This window comes from Mixophyes fleayi, chromosome 5 (assembly GCF_038048845.1).
Source record: "Mixophyes fleayi isolate aMixFle1 chromosome 5, aMixFle1.hap1, whole genome shotgun sequence".
Classification (NCBI taxonomy): domain Eukaryota; kingdom Metazoa; phylum Chordata; class Amphibia; order Anura; family Limnodynastidae; genus Mixophyes; species Mixophyes fleayi.
Genome location: NC_134406.1, coordinates 100,692,191 through 100,720,118, shown reverse-complemented (window position 1 = coordinate 100,720,118; position 27,928 = coordinate 100,692,191). Strand labels below are relative to the sequence as shown.

The following is a 27,928-nucleotide window of genomic DNA, read 5'->3' as shown; positions in this document are numbered from 1 at the left end:
CAAACCGTGGCAAAGTCAAAAACAACTTTGCAAGATTGCATGTAAAAGTAAGACTGGATTGACAAGGAACTTCTTGGAACTGCTTCTAAGTGACAGTGTGAGTTGGTACAGGAAATGAAGGCTACTTCTTCTCATTCTGTGGGTACCGGTCACTACACTGCTAATGCAATGACTACAGGAAGATGTGCAGATAATTGCAAGAGGAGTGAAACCAATCACCTGTGCTTACTCCTCTTTCCACACTACAAGTTAGGTGCTGTTAATGCATTGATAGCAAAAGGAAACACAAGTGATTGGTTTGACACTGTGCTGCTACCTGAAACCTTGTAAAAATGCCACCCATGGAAATATTAATGTATGTTTTTTAGAATCTGTTGACACCGGTCAGTATAAACCTATTAAAATGTAAAGATATGACCTTTTTGATCATGATTAAAAAATATAGAGAAGGCTGATAAGTAGGACAACACATAAAAAAGTTCAAGTCAAAAACATTCATTATACTAAGATTTGCTAGGCTTTACAAGGCATCTCAGTTTATAACAGCCAGTTTACTAATCTACAGAGGGTCTTGAGCCCTAATATTGTGTCAATAAGTGATGATTTTGAATAATTTTCTGAAAGTAATCAATGAAAATAAATATGTGGCTTCATGAAAAATAAGATAGGATGGATTTAACCTAGGAGGGATCTTCTAAATTTCGACATGTTTTTGAAAATGAATGCTGCAAAGTTAGTCTAACATACCTATCCTGCCCTTGAAAGAGCTGAACAATTTAGAGGTTGTACTCCTTTTGTCGACCTCTCCTTACAACAATGACATCACATAGAAGATTTCAAAGTTCCTTGCAGACCATGCTTATCCCAGTAGGATGAAAAGCCTACAGAAACAGCAGATCTTTATTTGGGGTTAATCACAATCACTTTCATTGCTTAAAGCGCTACGGAATATGTCGGCGCTATATAAATAAATGATGATGATGATTGCTAGCAGGTGTATGCTAATTACAGTTGAACATGATTTTGAATGTGATCAAATCTCCAAAGCCATAGGTCTGAATACATAAACATATTTCCCCAATGTGATTTACTTTTGTTTGCTTCTTTATGTGTGATTGTCATGAACCCCTTTATTTGTCACAAACCGCCTTCTGCGCACTTGTGACTTGGAAGCTTACTGTAAGGGAACACAGGATTCCAGCCCTAAATCTCACACTCACCTCTTTCTCTAAGGCTACAGATTTTGCTGGTCTCTTTTACCAACACAGACGCACGCTTCACACCTCTCGGCAACTGCCACCAGCTATGTATAAGGCCCGTAGCAAACCTATGACTTAATCACCCAATTGTGCACACTCTGTGCCCTGGTAGCTAACCAGTTAACCCTCAAAAACACTAGTTTCTAAAGAGTTAATCCAGCCAAGCAATTTGTTATTTCTAAACAGACAATGAATTTGTTTAGAGCAATAAGGACAGAATTATTCAATTTAAGATTTAGTATACAAAAAGTACAATGCTTACAGAGAATAAAAAAAGTTAGATAAGGATTTGACATACAAGTAAAAAATTGCAAACAGTTATAAAAACAAATGGGATATAACTACAGAGCATCACTTACATATAATAATCTGTATGCCTGGGGCAGGCAGAAAAGATGGGCAGTCCTTCAATTAGATTGATCCCCAAGAAGCTGACCATTTGTCCCTTTAAAACACAGGTTTTTAAGCAAAATTAAATGGGATGGTCTTCACAGGGGCAATGTTTAATGCTAATAGGGGGTTGTGGCCTGGGACACTTTTTTTATCACCATTTGCATGTTGCCTGATATACTAACCAATTCTACCATGGGATCTAATTTTTCTGTAGAGCGTTACTTCGATCCAATTTTATCATTAATAAATCCCATATGACTCTGTCCATCTTTTGATATCAAACATGCCTAAATACAATGTATTCGCAGAGCTTACACTCATTTCCTTCATTTCTCTGTGGGGCAGAATTCTTTATTCAACATATGAGCTGCCCTTCATCATGCCATTGAGGAATATGTGACCGATCACTACTTTCATTGATTCTAAGTGGCATATTTTAAAACTGAATTGTTTTTGGCCTATATTACATATAGCCTATGTCAGCACATGGCCTCTTTGAGCCAGATCACATGCTGAGCGGTACCTAAACGTCTATTCAGGTGTCACAATAAGGCTATATCTCACCCTGGGAGCTCTTTGAAGCTGCCCCCAGGTGACACTTCTATCTTCTCACACTGGGATGTGCAAAGCCATCAAATAAATATATATCAGACTCTGACTTCACATTTTACACTTTAACTAAACTTATCAATGGATTCACTTGATATAACATATTTACACTGTAGTTATGATTTATACCTTATAAATAACTGCAAGCTCTCTATGTTCACGACAGTGATCTTTGACAACATGATTGCATCTGGTTTATCTATTGGATTTTAATGTTGCTTCTATGCAAATTTTTATAAGATGCACAACCTACATAAAGCACACAACAAGATCATTTAATCAAATAAATAACAGTTTGAACTACTTGTGAAGTTATCTCTAATCTAACCCAATACCTCATGTAATTTCTTCATCTCCTTTACTTAGTTGTACTCAAGTTTGCTTTACACGTATCTTCAAATCATTGCCCTGTTGTACGAATGTTTCAGGAGAATTAATAGCCAGCATATTGTACAAGTCATCAGAGGAAGTGACATATCTTGCTGTATCATGTTGACTCTCAGCAAATTCTTACAGTCTTTAGTATTTTTAAATAACTCCGTAGTAAAAACCCTACAACAACTTTAATAGTGTATCCAAAAAATAAAGAAATTAACTAGCTTAAAGTCAAACCCTTAAATACTACAGTTAGGTCTAGCAAGGATGGATCTCAAAACCTCTTAAATCAGACCCTGGGTTCACATGCATGAAAATAAAAATAAGCATTAGTCTGCCATGGGCAGCATTAAAACAAGAAACATAAGCAGACTATGTAAAAAGTACATATAGTACATGGCACTGACTGAGGAAATAGGAAGATGAATTATCAGGAATAATTCTGATATACAAACACAAAGAAAAGGGATGGAACATATTTGTAAAGGATTACCATAAAGCTGATACAGAGATAAATAGTTTGCGTTAGACATCTCTGTTGTTACGACTTACTAGTGATCACAAACTTAACTTATTAAACACCTACAAATAACATTGTTCTACACACAATTAACTATTTTATCACTTTCCAAAGCCAATCTCAAGAAAACTATTTTGAGTTGCTCAATCATTAACCAAATCAGACTAAAGGTTGCTTAATCAACAATCTATTCTGCAATCTGATCTTCTACGCAGGTTGATCTCTGTTGTACATATCTTGAAATGGAACACAATTTTTCATAAATTATATACAGTATTTTAAAAAGTCATGGCTGGAGAAGCTGTGTTCCCTGAAGGTTAGCAGCTGATTCACCATCTGTTATAAAGCAGGATGCCTTCTGTCTCATTTACAGTATAATTAGCATTTGCTAACACCTAACACCTTTATTCTCACACCTACAATATGCTACCATATTTTATTTTCGAAAGTTAGAATATGTGGGTTGCAGCAGATGCATATTGTTTTTGTTTTTTTGTCCGTTACTTTTTTTTTTCTTAGTATTGTTGATTTAAAAGTAAACTAAAGCAAAATTAAAATGATTGCTCAGGAGAATTATTGTGATGTACAACTGAAAAAAAATAATTGTGTATTTCTCCTATCCAGCAATCTGCATACATACATTGAAAAATCTTCAGCAAGATTGGATGGAACTGTCACAACTGCTCCAAGTGCCTCTAAAAGGTTGGTTGTAGCAAACTTTCCATTTTGTATCTCATTAACCTGCCTTTAGCATCATTATTCAGAAAATAAACCAATAATGATTCAGTCGGTAAAACATCCTCACAAATCACTAAACTAAAAGAAAACTAAAATACATTTTATACTGTAAGTATTATTATTAGTTAGCTGATTGCAAGGAGCTATTTAATGTAATTCTACATGAGGAACGTTTTGCTCTCTTTTACCAGTCTTATTATAGATATAACTTTCACATATCTTTAATATGGGGCTAACAAATATCTTATGAGTATCTCTTGTATGTCCGTCTATGTAAAATAATTTTCAGAATTTCAAATATTTTATCATTGCAAGTTAGTAAATAAGTAATTTGAGGAAATTAAAGGTGTCTCTAATGTTGGATCCCCCACTCTAGTTAAGCAACTGCCCTTACTGTGTACAAACCTGGTAGTGGCCCCTACGCTTAGACACCCAGTGTTACCAGATAAAACAATGCAGTTGCCTAACATAGAGGTTTCAACACTGAAGAACAATGGTGGAGGGGGTCATTTCAATCTGTTATTAAGTGGAATAGAGGCAATGAAACACAAAGTACATGCCCTTCCAATCCCTACCATATTGCATTAAAATGCATCAAAAATATATGGAGAGGTATAGGTTGAACAGGTGAGTTACTAGGGAGGGGCTAGAGGAGCTGGGATGGAGCAAGGTGCTGTTGGAGATTCAGAAGGCAAGGTAAGATAGAAGGAAGGAAACAGACAGTGGGAAGGCCAAGTTGAATAAGCGGGAGATGGAGCAGAGATGGGATAACACAAGCTCCAGGGAAAATTTATCATGAAGGATGGGAAATGAAATCCACTAGGACAGAACACAAGAGGACATAAGCATAAGGGCTTAGATGTGACAGTGCCACAAGGATTATCAATGTGGATGTTGAAATCCCCTAGAATAAGAATGGGTCAATCAGTGGAGAGGAAGTGAGAAAGTCAGGTGGTGAAGTTGTTAAGGATTTGGGAAACTGGGCCTGTTGGGTAATTGATAGACAGCAATGTGGAGTTCAAGTGGATAGAAGAAACGTATGGTATGGACCTCAAATACGGGATTTGCTAAGCAGGATTGTCACAGGGAGTAGGTGGTAACTAAAAGCATCCATTAGAAAGTTCAAAGGTTATTAGTAACTCAAGATGAATATCAGAAATTGAACACACATGAGAGGGGTCTGAGGTAGGTAGTTGGTATGGATTGAAGGTTTGATTACAACATACTCTTAAAGAAGTTTTAGGAAGCATGGTATGCAAACAGTTCAATAGGGAGCATCCAGGCAGTACACAAAGCAGGTGCGGGAAAGTAACAGGAATTCACAAGACAGATAGATATTGTCCTCATGTAGGAGTGTATCCAGGTTGCATTTTTCCTCCTCTTCATCTCCTGTTTTACAGCTGAATTGTTACAGATTGGCAGAGCCAGATTAAAACCCCATGGAACCTGATCCAAGATACTTGTGTGAGGGCCCAACCTCCAATCTGTCCGTGTCAAAATGCCTTTCCAATAGCTTTCCCGGTACCTTTAGACCACACACTACTTACTCTATACATGCCCCCAACATTCATTTTCCTTTTTTTCTCCTCATATTCCACATTTTTACACAAATATAGCAATATACATGTTGCCCTCCAGACACCTAGCACTGAGCACATTCATGTCAGACCACATAGGCACTGACCTCATAGAACAGAAATTAATTCCTAGCTGCTCCTTGGCTCTCACAGAACCACTCGGTAAGACTTTATCATATTCCCAAAAGATCTCCACTCCCATCCCCAGGATACGCCATTTAGTTGTGGAACTACAAGCCCCAGCATAAAAGAAATGCTTGTAGTTCCACAACCAATTAAAAATAGCACACAGTGGCAGATGTATGCTAATTTACTTTGAACATGATCTTGAATGTGATTGGTCAACTCTGAACACCCCATTTTGACAGGGTGGGTACACTTAACCAACCAGGGTATTGTAGGTTTTTACTTGAATGTTTTTGGCTGCAGAGTCACACTAAATGTGAAAAGGTCTGACATGACTTATCTTGATTTCAGGCTTTACATCACTAACACCTGCAATTTCAATAAGGGTGTTTAGACTTTTCATATCCACTGTGGCTTTTGACAATCACTAAATATATCTGTATGTATGAATCATATACTGTATTGCAACATGTGTATAACATTTTTAATCTTAAAACAAACCTACAGCATAATTATTATTCTGGGTCAGGAAAGCTTGTGCTAGACATAAAGCGAGGGTTTAAACAGAGAAGCATAAAAATAAAATGACATTTATCTTTTTATAGTATTACCTATTACATTAAAGAAATACATTTTCTTTTCTCAAAGCATCTCGGAAATGCTCAAAATTTGTGAAGCCGACCCAGTTGATCTTCTTATTGACCTGGGATTTGGCATTGATGAACCTGATATATGTAATAAAATTCCATCCCGTTTCATGATGACACCGTCTGAAGCCAGAGGAATCAATATCCGTGTGTTTTTGGAGGCCCAAAAGAGGCGGATGGAAATTGAGTATCCAAATTTGTGTGGTGAGTTATTTCATACAGTGATTTAGAATTATAACACAGTGTCATTGAAAATGTTAGTGCATGGGAATAAAAATATAGTCAATAGGTGTAAAGATAAATGTGCTTGTTGCTGAGCCAATGAAAATTGGTTTTCTATCATAGTCATCATCAATGAGCTTTGCATATTTATTGTTGAAAGATTGCTCCTGTACTACATAAAAAGGGCATAAATTATTTTAAGTTTACAGAAAAAAATGGTACTTAAAGCTATATAACTTACACTGCAGCAATATTCTTCGCCAAAGCTACATCTCAAAACAAGTATTAGCTTAAAATGTCCAAAAAGTGTATGACACTATGATGCTAAAAACAACAATCATAAAAAAACAAAATTTAAATTTAAGGGCCCCACAAATATTCCATTGCAGCCTCTATCTACTTTAAGAAATAGAATATGTTTACATGTGCAAGTATATCACTGACCATTATATTCAACCAGAATGCAACCACAATGATATCTGAGAAAAACGAGGCGGAAGTCAACAAGTTGTGCACAATTTGAACTGCATAAGGGAACATTTCTCCCTATAATTCAGTGTTGGACTGGGGTATGAAGGGATCTCCAGAGAAAGCAGTGGTAGTAGGGACCCACAAAATAGTGAGTTGTTCAAGGGGGTTTGTCCAGCTTACCGAGGGTTTGTAGCCAACCCTCCATTATATTCATGTATGCTGTCCAAAACAGTGTTTGGTTAGGCTTAGCTGTCTAGATTGAGTGAGGCAGAAGAGGTCAGGAGGCAATGGATTCCTCAGGACCAGTGCAACACTGAATGTGATGGTGATATTGTGGTAGAATTAAGTCTTATCAGAGGGTTTGTCAAAAACCAGGAAGTCACCCAGTTGTGCACAATTTGGAACAAAATAAGAAAAGGTCCTACCTGTAATATGTTCTGATGATATGAGGAAATACGGCACCGTATGAAGCTTCACACAAATCACAGTTAACACACATTTATACTTCCCAGCACAAATTTGGGAGTGGCAAGAATTCCAAGGCACCGCTATTCTAACTAGCGTGTCCCGCTTTCATCTCTCACTTGTTTTGGTGCTGTTGGGGATGTTGCAAATTCCTCAATGCACACAACAGGGGGCACAAACTAACAGAAGACTTATTAGCTGTTTATTGTTGAGCAATATTTCCTATAATATACTTATTGTGGTATATTTATTAAACCTTCTAAAAAGTGGAGTTGTTGACCATAGCAACCTATCAGATTCTAGTTATCATTTTTAGAGTGTACTAAATAAATTATAGCTCAAATCTGAATTGCTGCTATGGGCAACATCTCCATTTTTTCTTTTTAGAAGTTTTAATAAATCTACTTCATTGTGTTTTACTGAACTGGGATAGTATGGCTGTTATAGCAATTAGTGCAACCATTTAGAACTGTGTATATACATCAGACTAAAATACCTTGTTTTCAACTAAGGTACTTGTATATACACTAGAATGGTGAGAGAGACAGTTTCTGAACCAGTTAACAATGCTGTCCAACATTGACATTTCTTGATTTTACATTTTCCTGGAATTTACACTTTCTTCACCGTTCCCTCATTCCCAAATGCATTTCACTGGCCCCAATCCCCTCATTTTATAGCACCTTGTTTTCTTGCATTGTACCATAAAAATTACTCAAATATAGTATTTTGTACTGACAGCTGGCTGTATATTAGGGTTTTTTTCTTTATTGTATTACTGTCAGCATTCGGTATAGTACAAAAGTCCTTGTTTTAGCCATTCAAAAATTACAAATGAATGTGCATATAATATGTAAGACTAGATATATTTGCTCCGGTAAGAACAATAATGCTTTTTGTCTATCTAATTAACAGTTGATGTTATTGTACAGAAGAAAATTTTTCATGGAAAGGTTACCATGTGTAGACATTTTACATGTGGTCAATTGCAAATTGCCTTGTGTGTGTTTTTTTTCTTCCTTTCCTTTACTTTGGGAGTTATAAGACTTTTACAAATTTCCACCACAACACCATTTTTTCTAGGTGCTTGACAAATGTAAAGTTGGGTTTGACCATATTTGCTTTCCGGAGAAAACGTAAACAAACAACAGACAGAAGACTGCACCACTGCGTGTCTTTGTTGAACACATTGGTATAACATTCACTGTTTCTGTTGGAAAAAGCTTTTGAAGTTTTAGATTTAATAACTAGTGGCACTTCTGATAAATCCTACACCACACTTCTGGATGTATTGTGTTAAGTTTCAATTCATCAATAAATGGTTGGATATCCTCCTGCTCAGTTTACTTGTACAATCTAGAATTTGGTGTTGCCTCAGTGATTGTAAAAAAAAGCCCCTTTTAATTTTGCTTCATCTACCATTCTTCACTGTTCATTCCAAGCTGTGTGCTCTATAGATGAACGAGATAAAAGCATAATCAAATGGCAACTCTTCCCACTCTTCATTAAGAATCTGCTGCTATTTTGCATCCCCCCACAAAAGAGTCTTCCAAAACAGTTCAGTTTTAACACTATGATTTCCAGTGTGCACACCATTTTTTTCAGGGGCCTCTTGAGTGGCTCTTGGTTCCGCAAACATATTATAATTTCAGAGAAGAATCACATAGGTTGAGATCAGAGCTCCATCATATGGTGAACAGTCTGCCTAACAGCAGGTTACTATACAGTTGGCTTGTCAATCTAGTGAGAAGATCAACTACATACCTGTGCTAATGATTGCTTTCATTCTATAATTCTAAATAGAGCAAAAAGGGGATATAAGTCTGGGACAGCATATGAAAACTGTAAGTGCTATCTGTTGCTCACCACTTGCTCGGAGGGAATAAATCCTAATCTTAACCATCTATTAATTTTGTTAAGCAAATCAACTTCATTTAATGAGTATGTATCTTTTTTTTCACCTTTAGGTCGATTCCGTCAGCTGGAAGTCCTAGAACAGGTGACAAGTGCCTTTTCCTCTTTGCTAAAAGATGTTCACAATGTTAAAAATGGGGAAGATCCGAAGGCAAATTCTGTGAAGACCTCTACACTGACGCAGGAGAAAAGAAACAGAATAAGACAGCTGCTTTGGAAAGTTTTCAGACAATCAAAAATAGTTAATGAAAATCAAAGCCCATGTATACTTAAAGCAGAACCTAATGAAAAACAAGACCATCATGAGCCATTACAAGACACAAGTGACTTGACGGTTTACAGAAAGAGAAGGCATAGTAAGGAGGAAACCAGTTTGGCAGTTTTGTCAAAGGACCAATTGCCAGATGAAGATGATGGTGATGCACTTCCCCAAAGACAAGAAATCCAGCTATGTACACTTTCTACACCTGTGAAACAATACAATCCTCCTGACATGACAGCCAAAGTCAGGACACTCAAGGTTTCCAAAGTTCTCTCTAAAACGTTCCAAAAAAGGATTGCTGCACACAGACTGCAGACTCCAGAGTCATTTGAAATTGAAGAGGTAAGGATTATAGTATGTTTATAACAATACACCCAGGCTTCTTAATCTTTTTCAGCCTGGGACCCATATTAATAGAAACAGAAGAGTTTGGTCAACACAATCCTAATTCATCGTATTTATGGAAATGTGCTACATGGCTGGGACTAGCTTTATAAAATCCAAAATAAGGTGCAGGAACAGACTTTAAGCACAAATACCATATTAAGCATATTAGGAAATATATGTATAATAATAAGTAACTCTGCAAAATTGGTATAATATCAAATCTGCAATAATAACAAATACATTCTTAATTCATTTTGACCAATTGTGCACTTAGAACTCAATTGTTATGATAATATATAACAGACCAATTTTGCACATAGTACTAAGAACATATTAAGCAAATAAATTAATAATAATAATAATAATAATAATAATAATAATAATTAAAAATAATACCAATAATAATAAGATTAACAATAATAATCATAAACTCTGTAACATAAATGTAATATCTGTAACAACAATTACATTCTTAATTGTTGACTCATTTTGAACAATTGTGCACTAAGATCGTGGTATGATAATATATTGCATACCAATTTTGCACTTAGTACTAAGAACATACTAAACACTATAATATACTGTATGAGGGTGTATATATATCTGTAAAAGAGTGGGCACTTAGAGTTATATAGGTTTCAGCCTGGATGACTTGTCAAGGAGCGATCCACAATCCTTTATTCATCACTTACAGAAAGCAATGGCACTCCTTGGATTCTTGAACATGTAATAGACTTTGAAGTTCATTAAAAATAAATTGAAGAGTCCTGTGGGTGCTGACGCTTTCTGTATATATTTAGCACAAAGTCTACTACCAGATTCAGTCTGGGAATTAGTTTCATAATCCATAGTCCTTTATATTATTGTTTCTTTTAAATATTTTACTTTGTCTACTTTATTGTAGTATTTGCAAGAAATATAACAAATGGAAAATCTGGAATTTATAGAAACAATATTAAAATATAATGAAATATAAAAAATATATGAAGATTGATGAATCATCCTTAAAATTTGATAATTTATTTTCCTGTAGGTCACCAAATATTTTAATATAAATTCTATGGGCCTAAATCATTACGGATCTTAAATTAAGAAGTTTCTTATTTAAGTCTCCTGGACAAAACCATGTTACAATGAAAGGGGTGAAAATTAGTTTTCTGTTTTGCACATAAGTTAAATACTGACTGTTTTTTCATGTAGCACACAAATATCAACTTTCAGTGTACAAATAAGCTATCAAGTATTTGTGTGCTTCAAAAAACAGTCAGTATTGAACTTATGTGCATAGCAGAAAACTAATTTGCACCCCTTGCATTGTAACATGGTTTTGTCCAGGAGACTTTAATAAGAAACTTCTTAATTTAAGATCCTTAATGAATCAGGCCCTATATCTGCAAGTGGCACATATATCTACATATGACCAACTATCACTTAGCAGTTTCTGCTCCTGTTTTTTTTTTAAGTTAAGTTAAAGTTAGGCATGTTTCCTTATTTGGGTTGTCCGTCTCAAACAAAACATGTACTCTCTGTGGGAAGTACATGGTGAAGTAGTCTGGCTCATTCCTGCCAACCTTGTCCATGATTTTCACTACACCACAATGCCAGGAAGCAAACCAGCGAGGTGCAGTTTGAAACACAACATGACATCTCGTTCCTCTATACACAGCATGGACTATTCTCCAAGCCATATATAGAAGGATTGTAGGTCCAAACGTAACTGCACTTTGCTATAGGTGAAGAACACAGACAGCAGAGTAAACAAAGACACCAGTGTTTAAGCAGTCTGCTGCAGGCAGCAGAGGCGTGGCATGCAATTTCATTAAGCAATGTCCACAGGTTAACAGTTAATTTGATTATTATTAATGTTGCAGTTGTCTTTATTGTGTGGACACCACAAGTCAGAGAGAGCTATCAAGCAATAAGAATAAAGTAGTGTCAACTCAAGTTTGAAAACTGCCTAAAATCAGTCTCCTGCTCCTAGTATTAACCCCATTAAAGAAACAGCAATAATAAATTGAACTAGACCACTACCACATAAAATAGACACCAAGGGAATGTTAGTAATAAATATTTCCTCAAAAGTGATACAATACTGGTCTTTTATGATGGGCTGATGCATATCATCGGAATGCACATTGTAGGTCAAGCGCTGGAACACCCACAATACAGATATTGCTCTATTCCTATCATAGGATACAATTTACGATGAAGCCAAATTAAAATATTAAATTTGAAATTTTATTCATACACCATCTAATATAACGAATATATAAAAAATCTAAAATATCCTCAGTTTGGAATACAAAGCATCACACAAGTTGGTAAGTTCCACTCAATATATGAAACATAATATATTCCTTATCTCATGAGATCGTTGCAGAGAGGAACAATTACCTACACCTTCTATATATTCATAACAGGTGAAGCCAATCTCTATATAGATGAAGATATTATTGCATATGGATCCAATATGATGCAGATACCCAAATAATAATTAAAAAGTATACATTCCCAATATCTAGAAACCGAATACATGCATGGTTCAAAAATTAAGGGAAGGGGAGGGGTTAAAAATAGATATTGGGTAAAAATAATAATAATACACCTGAACAAATGGAATGGAAAAAGTGCGTAGAAAAACTTGCTGGTATTGTTGTCCACCGTATGGTTAACGATGCATCCAAACATATATATGTAGAGTATAGTTCCACCTATGCATAGGTAACTGTTGTCATCTATAACTCCTTTGTATCATGTATACGCTTGTTGAACTTAAAGTCCATATGTATAGCAATAAAACATAACCACGTGTGGCTGTCTTGTAGTGACTTATGCACTCCGGAAAATATAAAATAATAGGGCTTACCCGGCTTGATCCGTAACCTAGAGTATACCCGGAATTCAAATACAATATTACGTCCCCTCCTGGATGATTTCCATAAATGGAGCGAGACGGAGCTTGCCCAGGCTGGATCTGTGATCTGAAGAGTGCATATGACGCAAGCACGTTTTTCCGTCACCTCGTATCTGGGGATACACCCCTTAGTTGCCCAGGAACCAGAGTTTTGTTGGAGATAAACCAATTAGTTGCAGCGGAAGCTGTAGTAGGTAATAAATCACTCTCCTTTACCTCTCACTTCTTCACACAGCGCTGTGTTTGACGAGAATATGGAGAGGAATCCTTTGATTTAACGGTTTGGTGAACCGTGTCTTAGCTGCAGGGTCACCTACATATTTCCATTTTTCATTTTGGAATCTACTCTTTATTGACTGTTAGCGCCGGGGGGATCCCTTAGGGGATAATTGTTGATGCATATCATCGTCATCATTATCATCAACATTTATTTATATAGCGCCAGCAGATTCCGTAGCGCTTTACAATTGGGAACAAACATTAGTAAGACAATACTGGGTAATACATACAGACAGAGAGGTAAGAGGGCCCTTCTCGCAAGCTTACAATCTATAGGACAATGGGAGTTTGCAACACAAGGGCATGTGCTACATCATATTGCACAATGGACCAGCTAGAATTCAAAGGTAAAAGTATTGAGTGGGCTGTGTGTGTGGCAATGTTGGTCAGAGGGTTGTTGTCTTGCGTGAGCTGTATAGAGGAGGGTAATAGGGTAATCTAGGGAATTAAGATGGTGGTTGAGGAATATCATAACCTTGTCTGAAGAGGTGGGTTTTCAGTGAACGCTTGAAGGTTTGAAGACTAGAGGAAAGTCTTACTGTGCGAGGGAGGGAATTCCACAAAGTGGGTGCAGCCCGGAAAAAATCCTGTAACCGAGAATGGGAAGATGTATGAGAGTGGAAGAGAGACGTAGATATTGTGCAGAACGGAGGTGTCGAGTAGGGAGATATTTTGAGACAAGTGAGGAAATGTATGTCGGTGCAATTTTGTTGACGGCCTTATATGTTAGTAGAAGAATTTTATATTGGATTCGTTGAAATACAGGCAGCCAATGTAGGGACTGACAGAGTGGCTCAATAGAGGAATAACGGTTCGCAAGGAAAATCAATCTAGCTGCTTCGTGCAAAATAGATTGTAGGGGTTCAAGTGTGACTTTGGGAAGACCACTAAGGAGGGAATTGCAATAGTCGATGCAGGATGCGGGAGATGATGAGTGCATGAATTAATATTTTTGCAGTGTCTTGTGCCTTTACTGACTTTTTTTATCAATGTTCAGAAAGCTTTACACCAAAACATTCAGTAAAAAATGTCAATTTACTCATATGCTGTCCGCCATTGTATCTTGTGTCATTGGCTTCCCCAGTGCATGGAATGCAAAGATAAATGCAATAAAAACTTCAGATTAAGGAAAAGGTACACCCTGCAAAACCTCATGTGATAGAGCCCTGCAGTAATGACAGTTGAATGCTAAATAGGTGTTTGGCATGTGGCTGTCATTAAACATTGCAGGCGAGTCTGGCAGGTGAGCCTTGCAAAGCAGCAGGTGCAAACCCCTTTCTGGTCTAGAGACAGGAAGAAGGGAGAGTTTTCCAACCCATTCAATCTAATGTGCACTCTACTATCCATTCAAAGTGGGTAATATGTTACTGAAGCCCTGCACAATGGGGAAGAGAGGACAGGGGTATGTTTATGGTGACTTAAAGGAGGCGGAAAAATCTCTTTTGCTTAGTTTATTGGTCCTTTACATCATCACTGAGCTTCTATTTAATGAGCAACAAAGATGCCACACTACTTTTGCTCATGTTATACTTGGTTCCCAAGTTTTCACAATGTTTGCTTCAATGTGCATTTACCCATAAAATATTGACACACACTAATATAGGTGAGTAAACTTACAGTATTTTGTCCTATTGTAATGTCAACATAGTACTGCATGCACAAGTGTAGCTTGGCTGCAGATGGACAGGTAAGGTTCATTTAACACTAAGCCTTTATAAACACAATAAGTAAAATGTAATGTTTGTAAGCCAGTTTAGTTACATACAGTTTCATATGGGAAGCATGGTTTTGCTGTGACATTAGATCACTGCATGCAGTGTGCTCATATCTGAATCTTTCTAGTGTGTTAGGAAAACCATCTCTTTCATGCAAAGCTATATATGACTAAATTAGCTTATTTGCTAGTGTGACTCTATCGTAAGAGAGAAGCAATTAAGATATATTAAGTGACAGGAAGTGAGATGTAGAATTCTTATCTGTATCTTATGCTGTAACTAAAAATAACAAGTCACACATAAATGTTTTCTTAATGTATGTTTTCAGTTATATACATTTATCAATAATTTAATAAAAATACTGTAATCCTATGTTTAAATACTTGAGAATTCATTCAAGTTTTAAGAATGGATGCAAGTGAGAAAGGAAGACCCCAAAATAAGATTGTACGCTCAACTGGACAGGAACATTTTGCTAGCAAATGCTATTTAGGAAGCTGAGCAAATTTGTCAGCATTTTATAATAATAAAGATGATGATTTTAGATTAAAGCGAGTAAAGCAAATATGTAGTCACTAGGTCATCTTATTTTAATTAACTGCATAAGCACATAATTGCAAGTACCTGCTGGCAGCAATGTTTTTTTTTTAAGTGAAAACTATAAATAGAAAAGTATAAGTTGGACAAATAAACAGAGTTTAAATAGCCAAACAGATATTTTCAAATATTAAATAGAAACATAGGAACTACTGTAGTTGAGTAATTTGTTTCAGCTTTAAGTAAACTTATAACAAATCCAGTTTGAGCTTTTACAGCACTTCTTGATGTGAATTAATTGTAGTTGTTCTATTCTGTAATTTTAGTTTATACTTGTCACTTTTTATAATGTGATGTAATAAAAAGTAATTAGGTAGGCCTAATGGCTCTTAGTTGCTGATCTTCAGTGCCAACTCCATATTGGGTAATCAGCTAACTGAAATGTATACATTAGACAGAACAAACAGTAAAACTTTCTCAGGTCATTCCATGAGTACGTTTTCGCTAGCTGAAGCAATACATTATTTGACAGTGCCATATCAAGTGGTGGTGATGGGGATGGGGTTGTTATTGTGAGGGTCCCAAAAAATCCTTAATAAGGGACAGCATTATCTTGATACATTGGAAATATCCCGTTCCTCCGTCAATAGGAGAGTAGTGTAAGATGATCAACTTTTACATGTCGGTTGGATTACATTACGCTTACTGCGATGGAGATATAACGTGAGTTGACATCCACATGGTATAGGTGGCTGGAATTCAAAGAGAGAACAGCTAGAAAAGTTCTACCTAAAAAGTTCTACATTGTACTTGAGCAGTTTTTTAGCAGCTGTTTAATAGCACATGTGGTAGGTACCAGAGAAATACTATAGACTTATACGTAGCATATCTTTCCTGCTAATAATCTGCAGCGGGGAAAATGCTGGTGTCTCACAGACATTTTAAAACGCAATGTATTTTCAGCAAGAAAAATGTGGCTTCCTGAAACTGCCATTATGACACTCAACAGTGTCTTGGAAACAAAGTTACCCTATTGTTTATGACGTGATTCTGTTGTACAAACACTGCAAGCAGGATTTGTACAGCTGGACTGCTCTGAAACACCAGGTGTGGCTGGAAAATATGTGAGTGAGATCTATAAATCAAGTTATTTGTCACCCAGTCCCCATTGTTCACAAGCACTCCCCAAGTCTTTCACACTGTCTCCTAACACAGTGTGTCTATATTCCACTGTCCAAATTTCCCAAATACCCAACCTCAACCCCTAAGTCTTCCATACCCTGTCCCATTGTCTACATATATCCCCAAAATTCTGAAGTGGGTTGTCTTTTTCCATATTGCCTCCATTTTGTAACCAGACACAGGTAGTGCGATAGCAGCTCTTAGTGCTCTTTCCCTACTTCTTTTTTATAGTACACTCTACTTCTTCCTTATAGTACAATCTACTTCCTTATAGTACACTCTAACTACGGTTTCTCTATTATACTAAGCAGAAAACCCTAAACTAAGCAATCTGGCTCTCTACTGGTAGTAACCTGTAAAATAATTGACATAGGCATTGTGTACAGAGTAGCAGCAACAGGAGAAGACAGCTGGGAATTGCTATCAAGCGTATTCGTGTACATGATTGGCACACATGGAAATATACAGCAGGAGAAGAACTGCCTGCATGTAAAGGAAGGATAACTCTTTTTTTTGATGGTAGTAGATATGAGCTATCACCAACACTCAGGAGCAGTAGAGCAGTTAGCTGCTGCAGTGCAGGTACCGGCTTCCCTGTAAAAAGAGCCTCGAGCTGACAGTGATAACTGGCGATCAATAGTCCTAAATTTATCACGACAAAAAGTGACGAGACTGCAGTAGGACTCTGTGTAGGTCTTAAAACTGGTTGTAGTAAATGGGGCTTCAGACAATGGGGAATAGGAGACTGACACTTTAGACCATGTCTCAGTATAGAAGGAGGTGAAAGATAATGGTGAAAATGTTGGAAGGTGACATGTAGCAAGGCCAGTTAGGAGAGGATGGGTGTGTGATTCTGCATCCGTGCTAACAGGCATAATTTTTGCAATGAACTTAACACCAGTTCAAAACTAGCCAAAATCTATCCAAAACCTATTTGTATAATAGCCCATGGATAGACAAGACAATATTTCAAAAAGCCCCCAAAACATGCAGATGCATATTTGTCTATATCCCTACATACAGCCTATCCTCCTCCAACTAGTGTGCAGTTTCCACAAAACAAAACAATAGATGCTGGAATAAGGGGGGATGATAATGTACCTCCTCTTTTTGTGTTCCAGCCTTGATACACATTATCAAGACAAACAGTTTGGCCAAATATGGCTGGAAATTTAGCTATTCTGGTACCCCTTGTTGTCATTGGGATAATAACTTGCGGTACTTTCATAGACTGGATGCTGATGTGTTGCACTCTGTGTGCTGTCTGACAAAGACAGACCATGATCCAGTTTACCACCTCACTGCCTAGGTTAGTCTTCTGACCTCTGTCCCCATTGTGTGCATATTCAGCAATGTTTCACTTATTACGTTTCACAAATAGTAATATAGATAAAAATGGACAGAAAACTACATATAAGTTTGAAGCCATGTAAATACAATCATCACTCAAAATGTAAAGAAAATAGTTTCAATAAATTCAATAAAGTTTCCATTTAATGATACAGTACATACATGACCTGGAAAGTCATACCATGAGTATAAATTGTTACAACACTACAACTAAATATGAAAAAGGTACTCTTTTTTCGAGTACCTTAAGGAATTATATGAACAAATTGGAATGCAGTGCAAATAGTGTATACAAAGCTTTGTGTTCTAAGCATGATGATGACCTGAGTATTTGCAAATAATCAAACAAGATAAAGAGGTCAAAGATCCCTTCACAGACATCACTCCTTCTCTCATATTGGTCAGAAGTATAAACGGCTGGCCTAGGCCTGCCAAATAAAAGATTAATATAGACATCGAAAGAAAGCAAGTGAAAAAGACACTTTCTGGAACTTAAATAAGTCCACAAATTTCTAAAAAGAACTTCTATATGTCTGACATCTTCACACACATCGAATGAGAGCACCATTCCCTTCTTTAATTGAACAGGGGCGCACGCAGGGGGGGTTTCTGGCTCTCCAGAAACTCCTCCCCTCTGCGAAGATCGGGGGCTAGACAGTACACTTACATAGCGGCACTGTACTGTACAGCAGCCGCGGCGCTGTCAAAGAAGTGTAGTACAATACAGCACCGCCGCGGAAGCTTCTTTGACAGCGACGCGGCTGCTGTACAACACAGTGCCGCCGAAATGGAGCGCAGCAGCTCTCTCTCTCTATTTTTTTTTTTTTCGGGGGGAAATAAAATCCTGCGTGCGCCCCTGTAGAAGTATAACAGAGTATCCAGCTAGCAAATGCTTCTCTTCCCCTGACAACACATAGAAGATCACTATTTCAAAATAGTTCTTGAACCAGTCCTAAAATTTGAAAATATGCTACAAAGTCTAAAACTTTAGATAGATTGAAATAATTTGTGAATTTTGTGAATTGACAGGTCCTCTTTAATCTAAGTAAATTCTGTGTTTTAGGTGCAGAGCTTTGAAGAAGATTATCCAAGGGCAATCAATCAGGTCGGCATGTCAGGTTAGTACATAATCCAATTTAGCATCCTAATAAAGACTTACATGTCACCTTACTATATGCATAGAAAAGTAGCGCAGAGAGTTTATTGTTATCAGGGATTGGCTAGGGCCTAGGTTCCCAAAGTGTGCGCCACGGCTCCCAGGGGTGCCGCAGCGCTGTCACAGGAGTGCTGTGGCCAGGAAGAAAAAAAAAAACTTGAAGAAAAGAATGAAGGAGGGGGCAGAGTGAGGATGAAGAGGGCAGAGTGAGGATGAAGAGGGCAGAGTGAGATGAAGAGGGCAGAGTCAGGATGCAGAGGCACAGAGTCAGAATGCAGAGGCACAGAGTCAGAATGCAGAGGCACAGAGTCAGAATGCAGAGGCACAGAGTCAGGATGAAGGAAGGCAAAAAGTGAGGATGAAGGAGGGCACAGAGTGTGTGGAAGAAGGGGGGCGTAGAGTGTGTGCAAGAAGGGGCACACAGTGTGAATATGAAGGGGCACAATGTGATGATTTTTGTACGTTTCTGTTTTATTTTGTTTTATCTTATACCTCTTAATATTAGCTGTAAGCTATTCTTTGACAGAAATATAATTTAAAAAAGTATATAAAAATATTCTTTTCCCTTGGATTTATATGTATTATTTTTGCAAACAACTTACTAAGTATTTCTGTCCTGACCTAAATACTTATTACGACATTTTGACCCAACTACGGGACTGCTCAGTAATTATTTTGGAGGGGTGCCTTCAAAGAATTATGGAGACTCTAAGGGTACCGCAAACTGAAAAAGTTTGGGAACCACTGGACTAGGGTGTTGTAGATTATGAGACTAACAACCTGTGGATTCAATTCATAACAGCTGCACTGCTGTTACTGTAGTTATTGTAATAACTGTAGTTAGTAACTACAGCTACTATAAGCCAATACATTTACGTGTTATGTGTTATGGCAGGTTAGAAAATTGTGTGGTGAATGTGTAAAGTGTTTTAGGGCAGTGAGTGAATATTTGGTCTGGGTCGGTTCCCTGATACTGTAGAATTACAGTGTGATCGAGGCACAAAACAAGCTAAATGTTCATTGATTAATTGAAAACCAAAGGTGTAACTTTTTGTTTCAATATTGCAGTAAGTAAATAATCTAATATAAGGGCAGAAGCTGTGACCACACTATGTTCAAACAAACCAACCATGTGATATGTTTTATGATAGATGGTTGCATGTAACACCTGCCCAGCTTTATTTACAAGGAAGAACAAGTGCAGAGCAGACATTTCTACTGTACAGCAGTCCTCTGCATTTTTCAAGTTTTACATTTTCCTATATTTGCATGATCTCCTAGATAAGGGTAGGCAGCATGTGACTCACCAGCTGGCTGGGAGAACAGACTTAGATTTTTAGTTCAACAAGAACTAGAGATCTACAAACACTGAAAACCCACATGTCCAATTAGTCCAGTGCTATACACATAATTATATAGAATGGGCCATGTATATGTTATGACTTCATGGCTATCAGCCAAATAATGTTCAAAAATGATGTCATGTGATAGAATCTATAGAGACTGCTTGGTAAATTGAGCACAAGTAAGCCCACAGTTGGACAGCACTGGATATAAAATATCCATTCTTAAGCAATACACAAACATATGACTGTGTCCATACTAGTATGATTAAGTGTTCAAACTGTGCCCAAAGTCAGATTGTACCAAAGTGATCTACAGTGTGTCAGTATTTCTGAGATTATCAGTAGGAAGAGAAGGAAGGCTATGCAGCCCTCCGAGGAGGGGAAAGTGTGAGTTTGGTGTTAATTCCAGTTGTAGCTCTAACATGACTAATGTACACTAAGCACATAAGTACCAACATAAAGTAAAACAAAATAACATTAATGTAAGTAGTTATTGCTATAATAGGCAATTATTTAATGTAATCTGCTATATATGCTTTATACTGCAATCATTTTGCCATCAGTAATCAGTGCTGATTTTGCATAAGGACTTCACATTTACAAACAGAATACATGTTTACTTATTGGTAGCATGGACTATTTTATTTTATTTGAACAATACAGAGAAATTGAGTGTGAAAATTAAAATATGTACTGGTTGTGTATAATATAGCATATATATATATATATATATATATATATATATATATATATATATATATATATAAATAGTTTTATAAATCTCTAAAGTAGGTTACTCTACAGTATGTCATAATGGTATTTATAAATATACATGTAAATGTTTCTCTGTCTGTCTTTTTTACTGGGGCAAATTCCTTTTTTAAAGGATGTATTTAATTTCTAAGCATGTATTTAAATGATATGACATTGAGATGTTTGACACATGAGATTTTGATGTCAGTAAAAATTTATATCCACCCATGCAGGTTATGTTTTTTTTTTATTTTTTTGCACTGTAAACGCGTGAAACCTGATGAAAAAATAATTTAAGTAACAGTCAACGTAATAGTGTACAGTGCTAAATGGCTTTTAATGAATTAAATCTGTTCAAAGTGCATTGTAAACGTGTGTAAACACATTCAATAATAATTCAATGCTTCCTGTGTTTCAGTGCATTACAGAAAATGTATCAAACCTCATAGGTGGCTATAGACATGTACAACCCCTTCCTATATGTGAGCTTGGTCACCTCTCTTATTGAGTGTAGATAACAATTTTAACTCCACGGTTGCCTACTGATGTATTTTTTAAGGAGCTGATTGCCTCAGACAGAGGTCTGCATTCAATGTCAGGAATAAAAAAAAAAGCCAGGATCAATATCAAGAAATCCCAAAACACAATGGGACAGTATGTCAAATCGGATTGGACAGGACAGGACTTGAGAAGATTAAGGAAACAACTAAACATCGATCAAACTTGCAAAACAGGTCAGAAGACCACCTGCAGTGGTGTAGACATTGCTAATACAGTAAAGTGCTTGGAAGGCAGGTTTTGTTTATATAGGGGAAATTATGAGGAAACTGGAACCAGCTAGACAAATGAAAATCAAATACTGGAGGAAGCAATTTCTACAAATAACCAGTATCATAATTGCTGTTTATTTATATAGCACCACCGTATTACCCAGCACATTACAAAGAATAATTAATCATTGATATCAGTCCATGCAGCAGTTACAGTCTAAATTCCATAGCACACAAACACACCACAGTCCACTTTGTCAGCAACTACTTAACCTAACAAATCCAGCAATATTGGAAAGTGGCAACAACATACAAACTTCACAGAGATGGTGCCCAGATCAGAACCAGTGGACCTGTGAGGTAGAACTGCTAAGCACTGTGCCACCTTTGGCCCAATGCTTAGCAGTTCCCATGGCATGGTAGTACCAGTACTCACTTGCAAGGTTTTGAGGGCCAACAGCTGGGCATCACATCATTGACAAGTTTATGTTCCCAATGATTGAAATACACAACTTAAAAAAATAGCCATACAGACTGCAACCCTTTTTTAGTAACATAAATTTATTAAAGATGTCCCCTTTGGACAGTGATGGAAATTCACACAAAACAGGAGAGTTGGGACAATATGTAGAATATGTAGAATGAAATTGGAGTTAGTATGGGGCATATTCAATTGTTGGCGTTATAGCCAAAAATCCTGCGGCGCGTGCACTATTACCATCATTACGGTACTTTTCTCCCTGGATTTCAGCTCAGGGAGCTGCAAGCTGAAATCCAGCTAATAACGGTAATAGTTTTAATGCCGCAGGGATTTCAAACAATTGAGTATGCCCCTATGTGTCAAGCTAACCATAGTTACAAACTATCCTAGGTTTAAATATTTGTTACAGAAAGTGTTTGTTAATTTGTATTATGAGGACACATTTCTGTTATTCAAAGACACAACATCAGGAAATTTACTAGTAGGAAAGTGAGTATTTATGTGTATATACTATATGTCCAAAGAGTGTTTAGTAATATTTAAAGCAAAAAGAGATGAAAAAGGCTACAAGTAACAGGCATTCCACATGTGTAGAATCAGGTCCTCTAGCTTCAGCCTTAGGGTGTTTGTTAGTAGTGAAACTTCTCACTGTGATGAAATTGAGGTGAGAGAGAACAGGGTTAGTTTATCCAGACGTGGGTTTTTCAAATACTTTAAAAAACCTAACAACATATTGGGTGTTCAGCAATTCTTCCCATAACGTTGAACTCAAGACGGGGGTTAAAATCCCATAAATCTGCCCTACCTAGGCCTCTATTTGTCTCAGGGGATAACCGTTTGCTGCAGTACATCCATTCTGCCCGCTGCCAACAGACAGAGTAACTTCTGTTATGAACGACTGAAATAGAAGGAGCCCCAGCACTACATAGCTAGAATTTATATACCGACCCAACCTTCTCATATTCGTGTGTGTTCGTTTGCGTGATCTACATTAATAAAGTGTCAGGTACCATTGGTGAACTCTACCTTACAGCTAATTATTTCCACTCTTATAGTAGATGTTCCATAAGTTTCCAGCACCCACTTTACTCAACCTTACCTGAATTATAGCGGCCTCCCCTCCACTGTGCCATTGGGGTCCATGCTTCTAGACTGTCGCTACAACTTTACACATTATTTGGTCACTTCTATATTAGTTATTTCTTTAAACTATATTGCCTATAACAATTCAGTTTTATTACCAGGCAGTATTCTATTCTTACCAATCTACAATGGCAAACGGCTTGAGTTGTTTATACCTGTTGTATACTTCTTTAGACTAATAGTCTGGCCCCAATTCTTATCCGAACGGTTCAATTTCTTTGCTCCCTATGACAGTCAGCATTCAGACTGCTTTGTGTCTTTTTATGCTATGCTATCAAGCTGATACTGGCTGCTTCTTTGTAATAGTCATTATGAGGATGAGGATTTCTTGGGAGCTACAGAAATAGCTGAACACAAAAACTTGATTACAAAGATACCTCAGTACACACATTACTCTGACTAATGAGCAATAGAAAACAGGGTGTTTTCATGCTCTGCATATGATATATCACCACATTATTATCAGTCATTTGTACCATTGTTATAAATAAGTAATTGGGTTGGAGAGAAGGGATAATCCTTATTTAATTAAATTCATCTACACTCCCAGGTTGGCAGCAACAAGACATATGTGAGACTAATACCCTCAGTCTGCCTGCATACATGTGCAATTAAAAATTCACTCTACAGTTGCACTGGCAGTTTAGTGTTGCTTTTGGCATTTACAAATTCTTTTATTTTGTGTCTTTTTTTTTTACCAACCACATATGCTGAAGCAGATGTTGCTTATTTGTTGTTTATTCAGTTCTGTAGGCACTGGCAGCCAATATCATTGTTCTACAATGAAGCTCTGTTCACAGTCTTACTTTAGGACCCAGCAACTGTGAAGCAGCCTGAGCTGGCAGTGTAGGTGCTAGTGCTGTACCTTGTAGCTGGCTGTTTATATTATTATGAATGTGAAAACAGAGAAGAAATGTTAACCCCTTCAGAGTACGGAGTGTTACCGTGGCAAAACGAAGGTGACTGTCAGGAGATGTGTGCAGTGGAACATCATCATTTTAAATCATCATCAACATTTATTTATATAGCGCCAGCAAATTCCGTAGCGCTTTACATTTGGGAACAAACATTGATAAGACAATACATAAAAGTTTAAGAAATGTCCCACCATTTTTTATTGCATGCTGGGTACACATTTTAAAATAACACACTCTGGAGCATATTTAATTAGCCATGGAGTGCCTCCGGAATGGTTGTGAAGGCACTACGCAGCAATTCAACAATTTAACATCACAAATTTCTCTTCGCCCCCTCCCTTCGCCCCCCATCCCCTATAGGGGTGCCAGGAGAAATCCACGATGAGGTACAAGAGTATCGTAAAACATGCGCAGCCGTGATGTTTTTGCTTTATGTTATACTTTGAAGAAATATCCTATGGTTATGTCACCTAATTACAAAACCCAGAAATGTTGCAGTGAATTTAAATTCCTTTGCACCCTTAATTTGTAAGTATCTTGTTCATTGAGTAGTTTCCTAGTGGATTACTTAATCAGTTATGATAGCCTCAGTTTTAACAAATTGTAAACATCTATAGCTTTGTAAAGTTATTAATAGATATATATAGTTCTTTAAAAATATTTGTTGGATATTTAATGTAAATTCTTTTAATTTCATCCCAATTTAGAGTGGCTGGAGGCAGCAATTTTTTGGTCTATTTTCATGAGAAAATAGTCCATCGAGTCTCTAGGAATCAGTGACAACATCCATGTGTGGAATGAATAATATTTGTGATTTCTGATCAATATTGATGACACAATAGCTTCTAGTGAATTTTTAGTCAGCATCCACATGAATTTTGGTTCAGCCATAGCCGGATTAAGGGAGGGGCACAGGGGGCACGTGCCCCGGGCCCGCCTCTCTCCGAGGGCCCCCCGCCGCTGCGCGCATAACCTCTGATGATTTTTTTTTCTTCCTCTTTTTTTATTTTTTTTAACGGCGGCGGCGGTGGGGGGGGGGGGATTGCGGGCGGGCAGGTTCAGGGCTCCCTTCATTGGTGGGGGGAGCAGGGTAGCAATAAAAAGAAAAAACAAAAAAAAGAAATACTCACCTGATCGCTGCACCGGCGTCCCTCCTCCTCCCTCCTCTCCCCTCCTCTCTGCACTGTTAACACTGAATGACAGGCGTGATGTCATCAAGTCACGCCTGTCATTCAGTGAGGAGCAGCGCGGAGAGGACCAAGAAGACAGAAGAGAAGAAAGAAGCTAAAAGAAAGGTAAGTGAAAAAAAAAGAAAAGGGAATAACGCAGAAAGGCACACTATGGAGGAAAAAGGGGTAGAAGAAAGGCACACTATGGAGAAAAAAGGGGGAGAAGAGAGGCACACTACTGAGGAAAAAGGGGGAGAAGAGAGGCACAGTAAGGAAAAAGGGGAGAAGAGAGGCACACTACTGAGGAAAAAGGGGGAGAAGAGAGGTACAGTAAGGAAAAAGGGGAGAAGAGAGGCAAACTACTGAGGAAAAAGGGGGAGAAAAGAGGCACAGTAAGGAAAAAGGGGGAGAAGAGAGGCACACTATGGAGAAAAAAATGGGGGAGAAAAGAGGCACACTACTGAGGAAAAAGGGGGAGAAGAGAGGCACAGTAAGGAAAAAGGGGAGAAGAGAGGCACACTACGGAGGAAAAAGGAAAAAGGAGAGAAGAGAGGCACACTACTGAGGAAAAAGGGGGAGAAGAGAGGCACACTACTGAGGAAAAAGGGGGAGAAGAGAGGCACAGTAAGGAAAAAGGGGAGAAGAGAGGCACACTACTGAGGAAAAAGGGGGAGAAAAGAGGCACAGTAAGGAAAAAGGGGGAGAAGAAAGGCACACTATGGAGGAAAAAGGGGGAGAAGAAAGGCACACCATGGAGGAAAAAGGGGGAGAAGAGAGGCACACTATTGAGGAAAAAGGGGGAGAAGAGAGGCACAGTATGGAGGAAAAAGGGGGAGAAGAGAGGCACACTATGGAGGAAAAAGGGGGAGAAAGAGGCACACTATGGAGGAAAAAGGGGGAGAAGAGAGGCACACTACTGAGGAAAAAGGGGGAGAAGAGAGGCACAGTAAGGAAAAAGGGGAGAAGAGAGGCAAACTACTGAGGAAAAAGGGGGAGAAAAGAGGCACAGTAAGGAAAAAGGGGGAGAAGAGAGGCACACTATGGAGAAAAAAATGGGGGAGAAAAGAGGCACACTACTGAGGAAAAAGGGGGAGAAGAGAGGCACAGTAAGGAAAAAGGGGAGAAGAGAGGCACACTACTGAGGAAAAAGGGGGAGAAGAGAGGCACAGTAAGGAAAAAGGAGAGAAGAGAGGTACACTACTGAGGAAAAAGGGGGAGAAGAGAGGCACAGTAAGAAAAAAGGGGGAGAAGAAAGGTACACTATGGAGGAAAAAGGGGTAGAAGAAAGGCACACTATCAAGGAAAAAGGGGGAGAAGAATGGCACACAATGGAGGAAAAAGGGTGAGAAGAGAGGCACACTATTGAGGAAAAAGAGGGAGAAGAGAGGCACAGTATGGAGAAAAAAGGGGAAGAAGAGAGGCACACTATGGAGGAAAAAGGGGGAGAAGAGAGGCACACTATGGAGGAAAAAGGGGGAGAAGAAAGGCACACTACTGAGGAAAAAGGGGGAGAAGAGAGGCACAGTAAGGAAAAATGGGAGAAGAGAGGCACACTACTGAGGAAAAAGGGGTAGAAGAGAGGCACAGTAAGGAAAAAGGGGGAGAAGAGAGGCACACCATGGAGGAAAAAGGGGTAGAAGAAAGGCACACTATGGAGGAAAAAGGGAGAGAAGAGAGGCACACTATGGAGGAAAAAGGGGGAGAAGAAAGGCATACTATGGAGGAAAAAGGGGGAGAAGAGAGGCACACTTTTGAGGAAAAAGGGAGAAGAGAGAGGCACAGTATGGAGGAAAAAGGGGAAGAAGAGAGGCACACTATGGAGGAAAAAGGGGGAGAAGAGAGGCACATTATGGAGGAAAAAGGGGGAGAAGAAAGGCACACTATGGAGGAAAAAGGGGGAGAAGAGAGGCACACTATGAAGAAAAAAGGGGGAGAAGAGAGGCACACTACTGAGGAAAAAGGGGGAGAAGAGAGGCACAGTAAGGAAAAAGGGGAGAAGAGAGGCAAACTACTGAGGAAAAAGGGGGAGAAAAGAGGCACAGTAAGGAAAAAGGGGGAGAAGAGAGGCACACTATGGAGAAAAAAATGGGGGAGAAAAGAGGCACACTACTGAGGAAAAAGGGGGAGAAGAGAGGCACAGTAAGGAAAAAGGGGAGAAGAGAGGCACACTACTGAGGAAAAAGGGGGAGAAGAGAGGCACAGTAAGGAAAAAGGAGAGAAGAGAGGTACACTACTGAGGAAAAAGGGGGAG

At 38.1% G+C, this 27,928-nt stretch overlaps 1 protein-coding gene across 2 annotated transcripts in view; it reads left to right on the top strand.

Moving 5' to 3' along the window:
• ITPRID1 (ITPR interacting domain containing 1) overlaps positions 1-27,928 on the top strand; it is a 126,320-nt gene that overhangs the window by 60,180 nt on the left and 38,212 nt on the right. For both annotated transcript variants that reach the window (XM_075212605.1, XM_075212607.1), the window contains exons 6-9: positions 3,781-3,858; positions 6,246-6,448; positions 9,370-9,920; positions 19,006-19,060. In XM_075212605.1, coding sequence (XP_075068706.1) covers positions 3,781-3,858; positions 6,246-6,448; positions 9,370-9,920; positions 19,006-19,060 — 887 coding nt within the window. The remainder of the gene's footprint in view (positions 1-3,780; positions 3,859-6,245; positions 6,449-9,369; positions 9,921-19,005; positions 19,061-27,928) is intronic.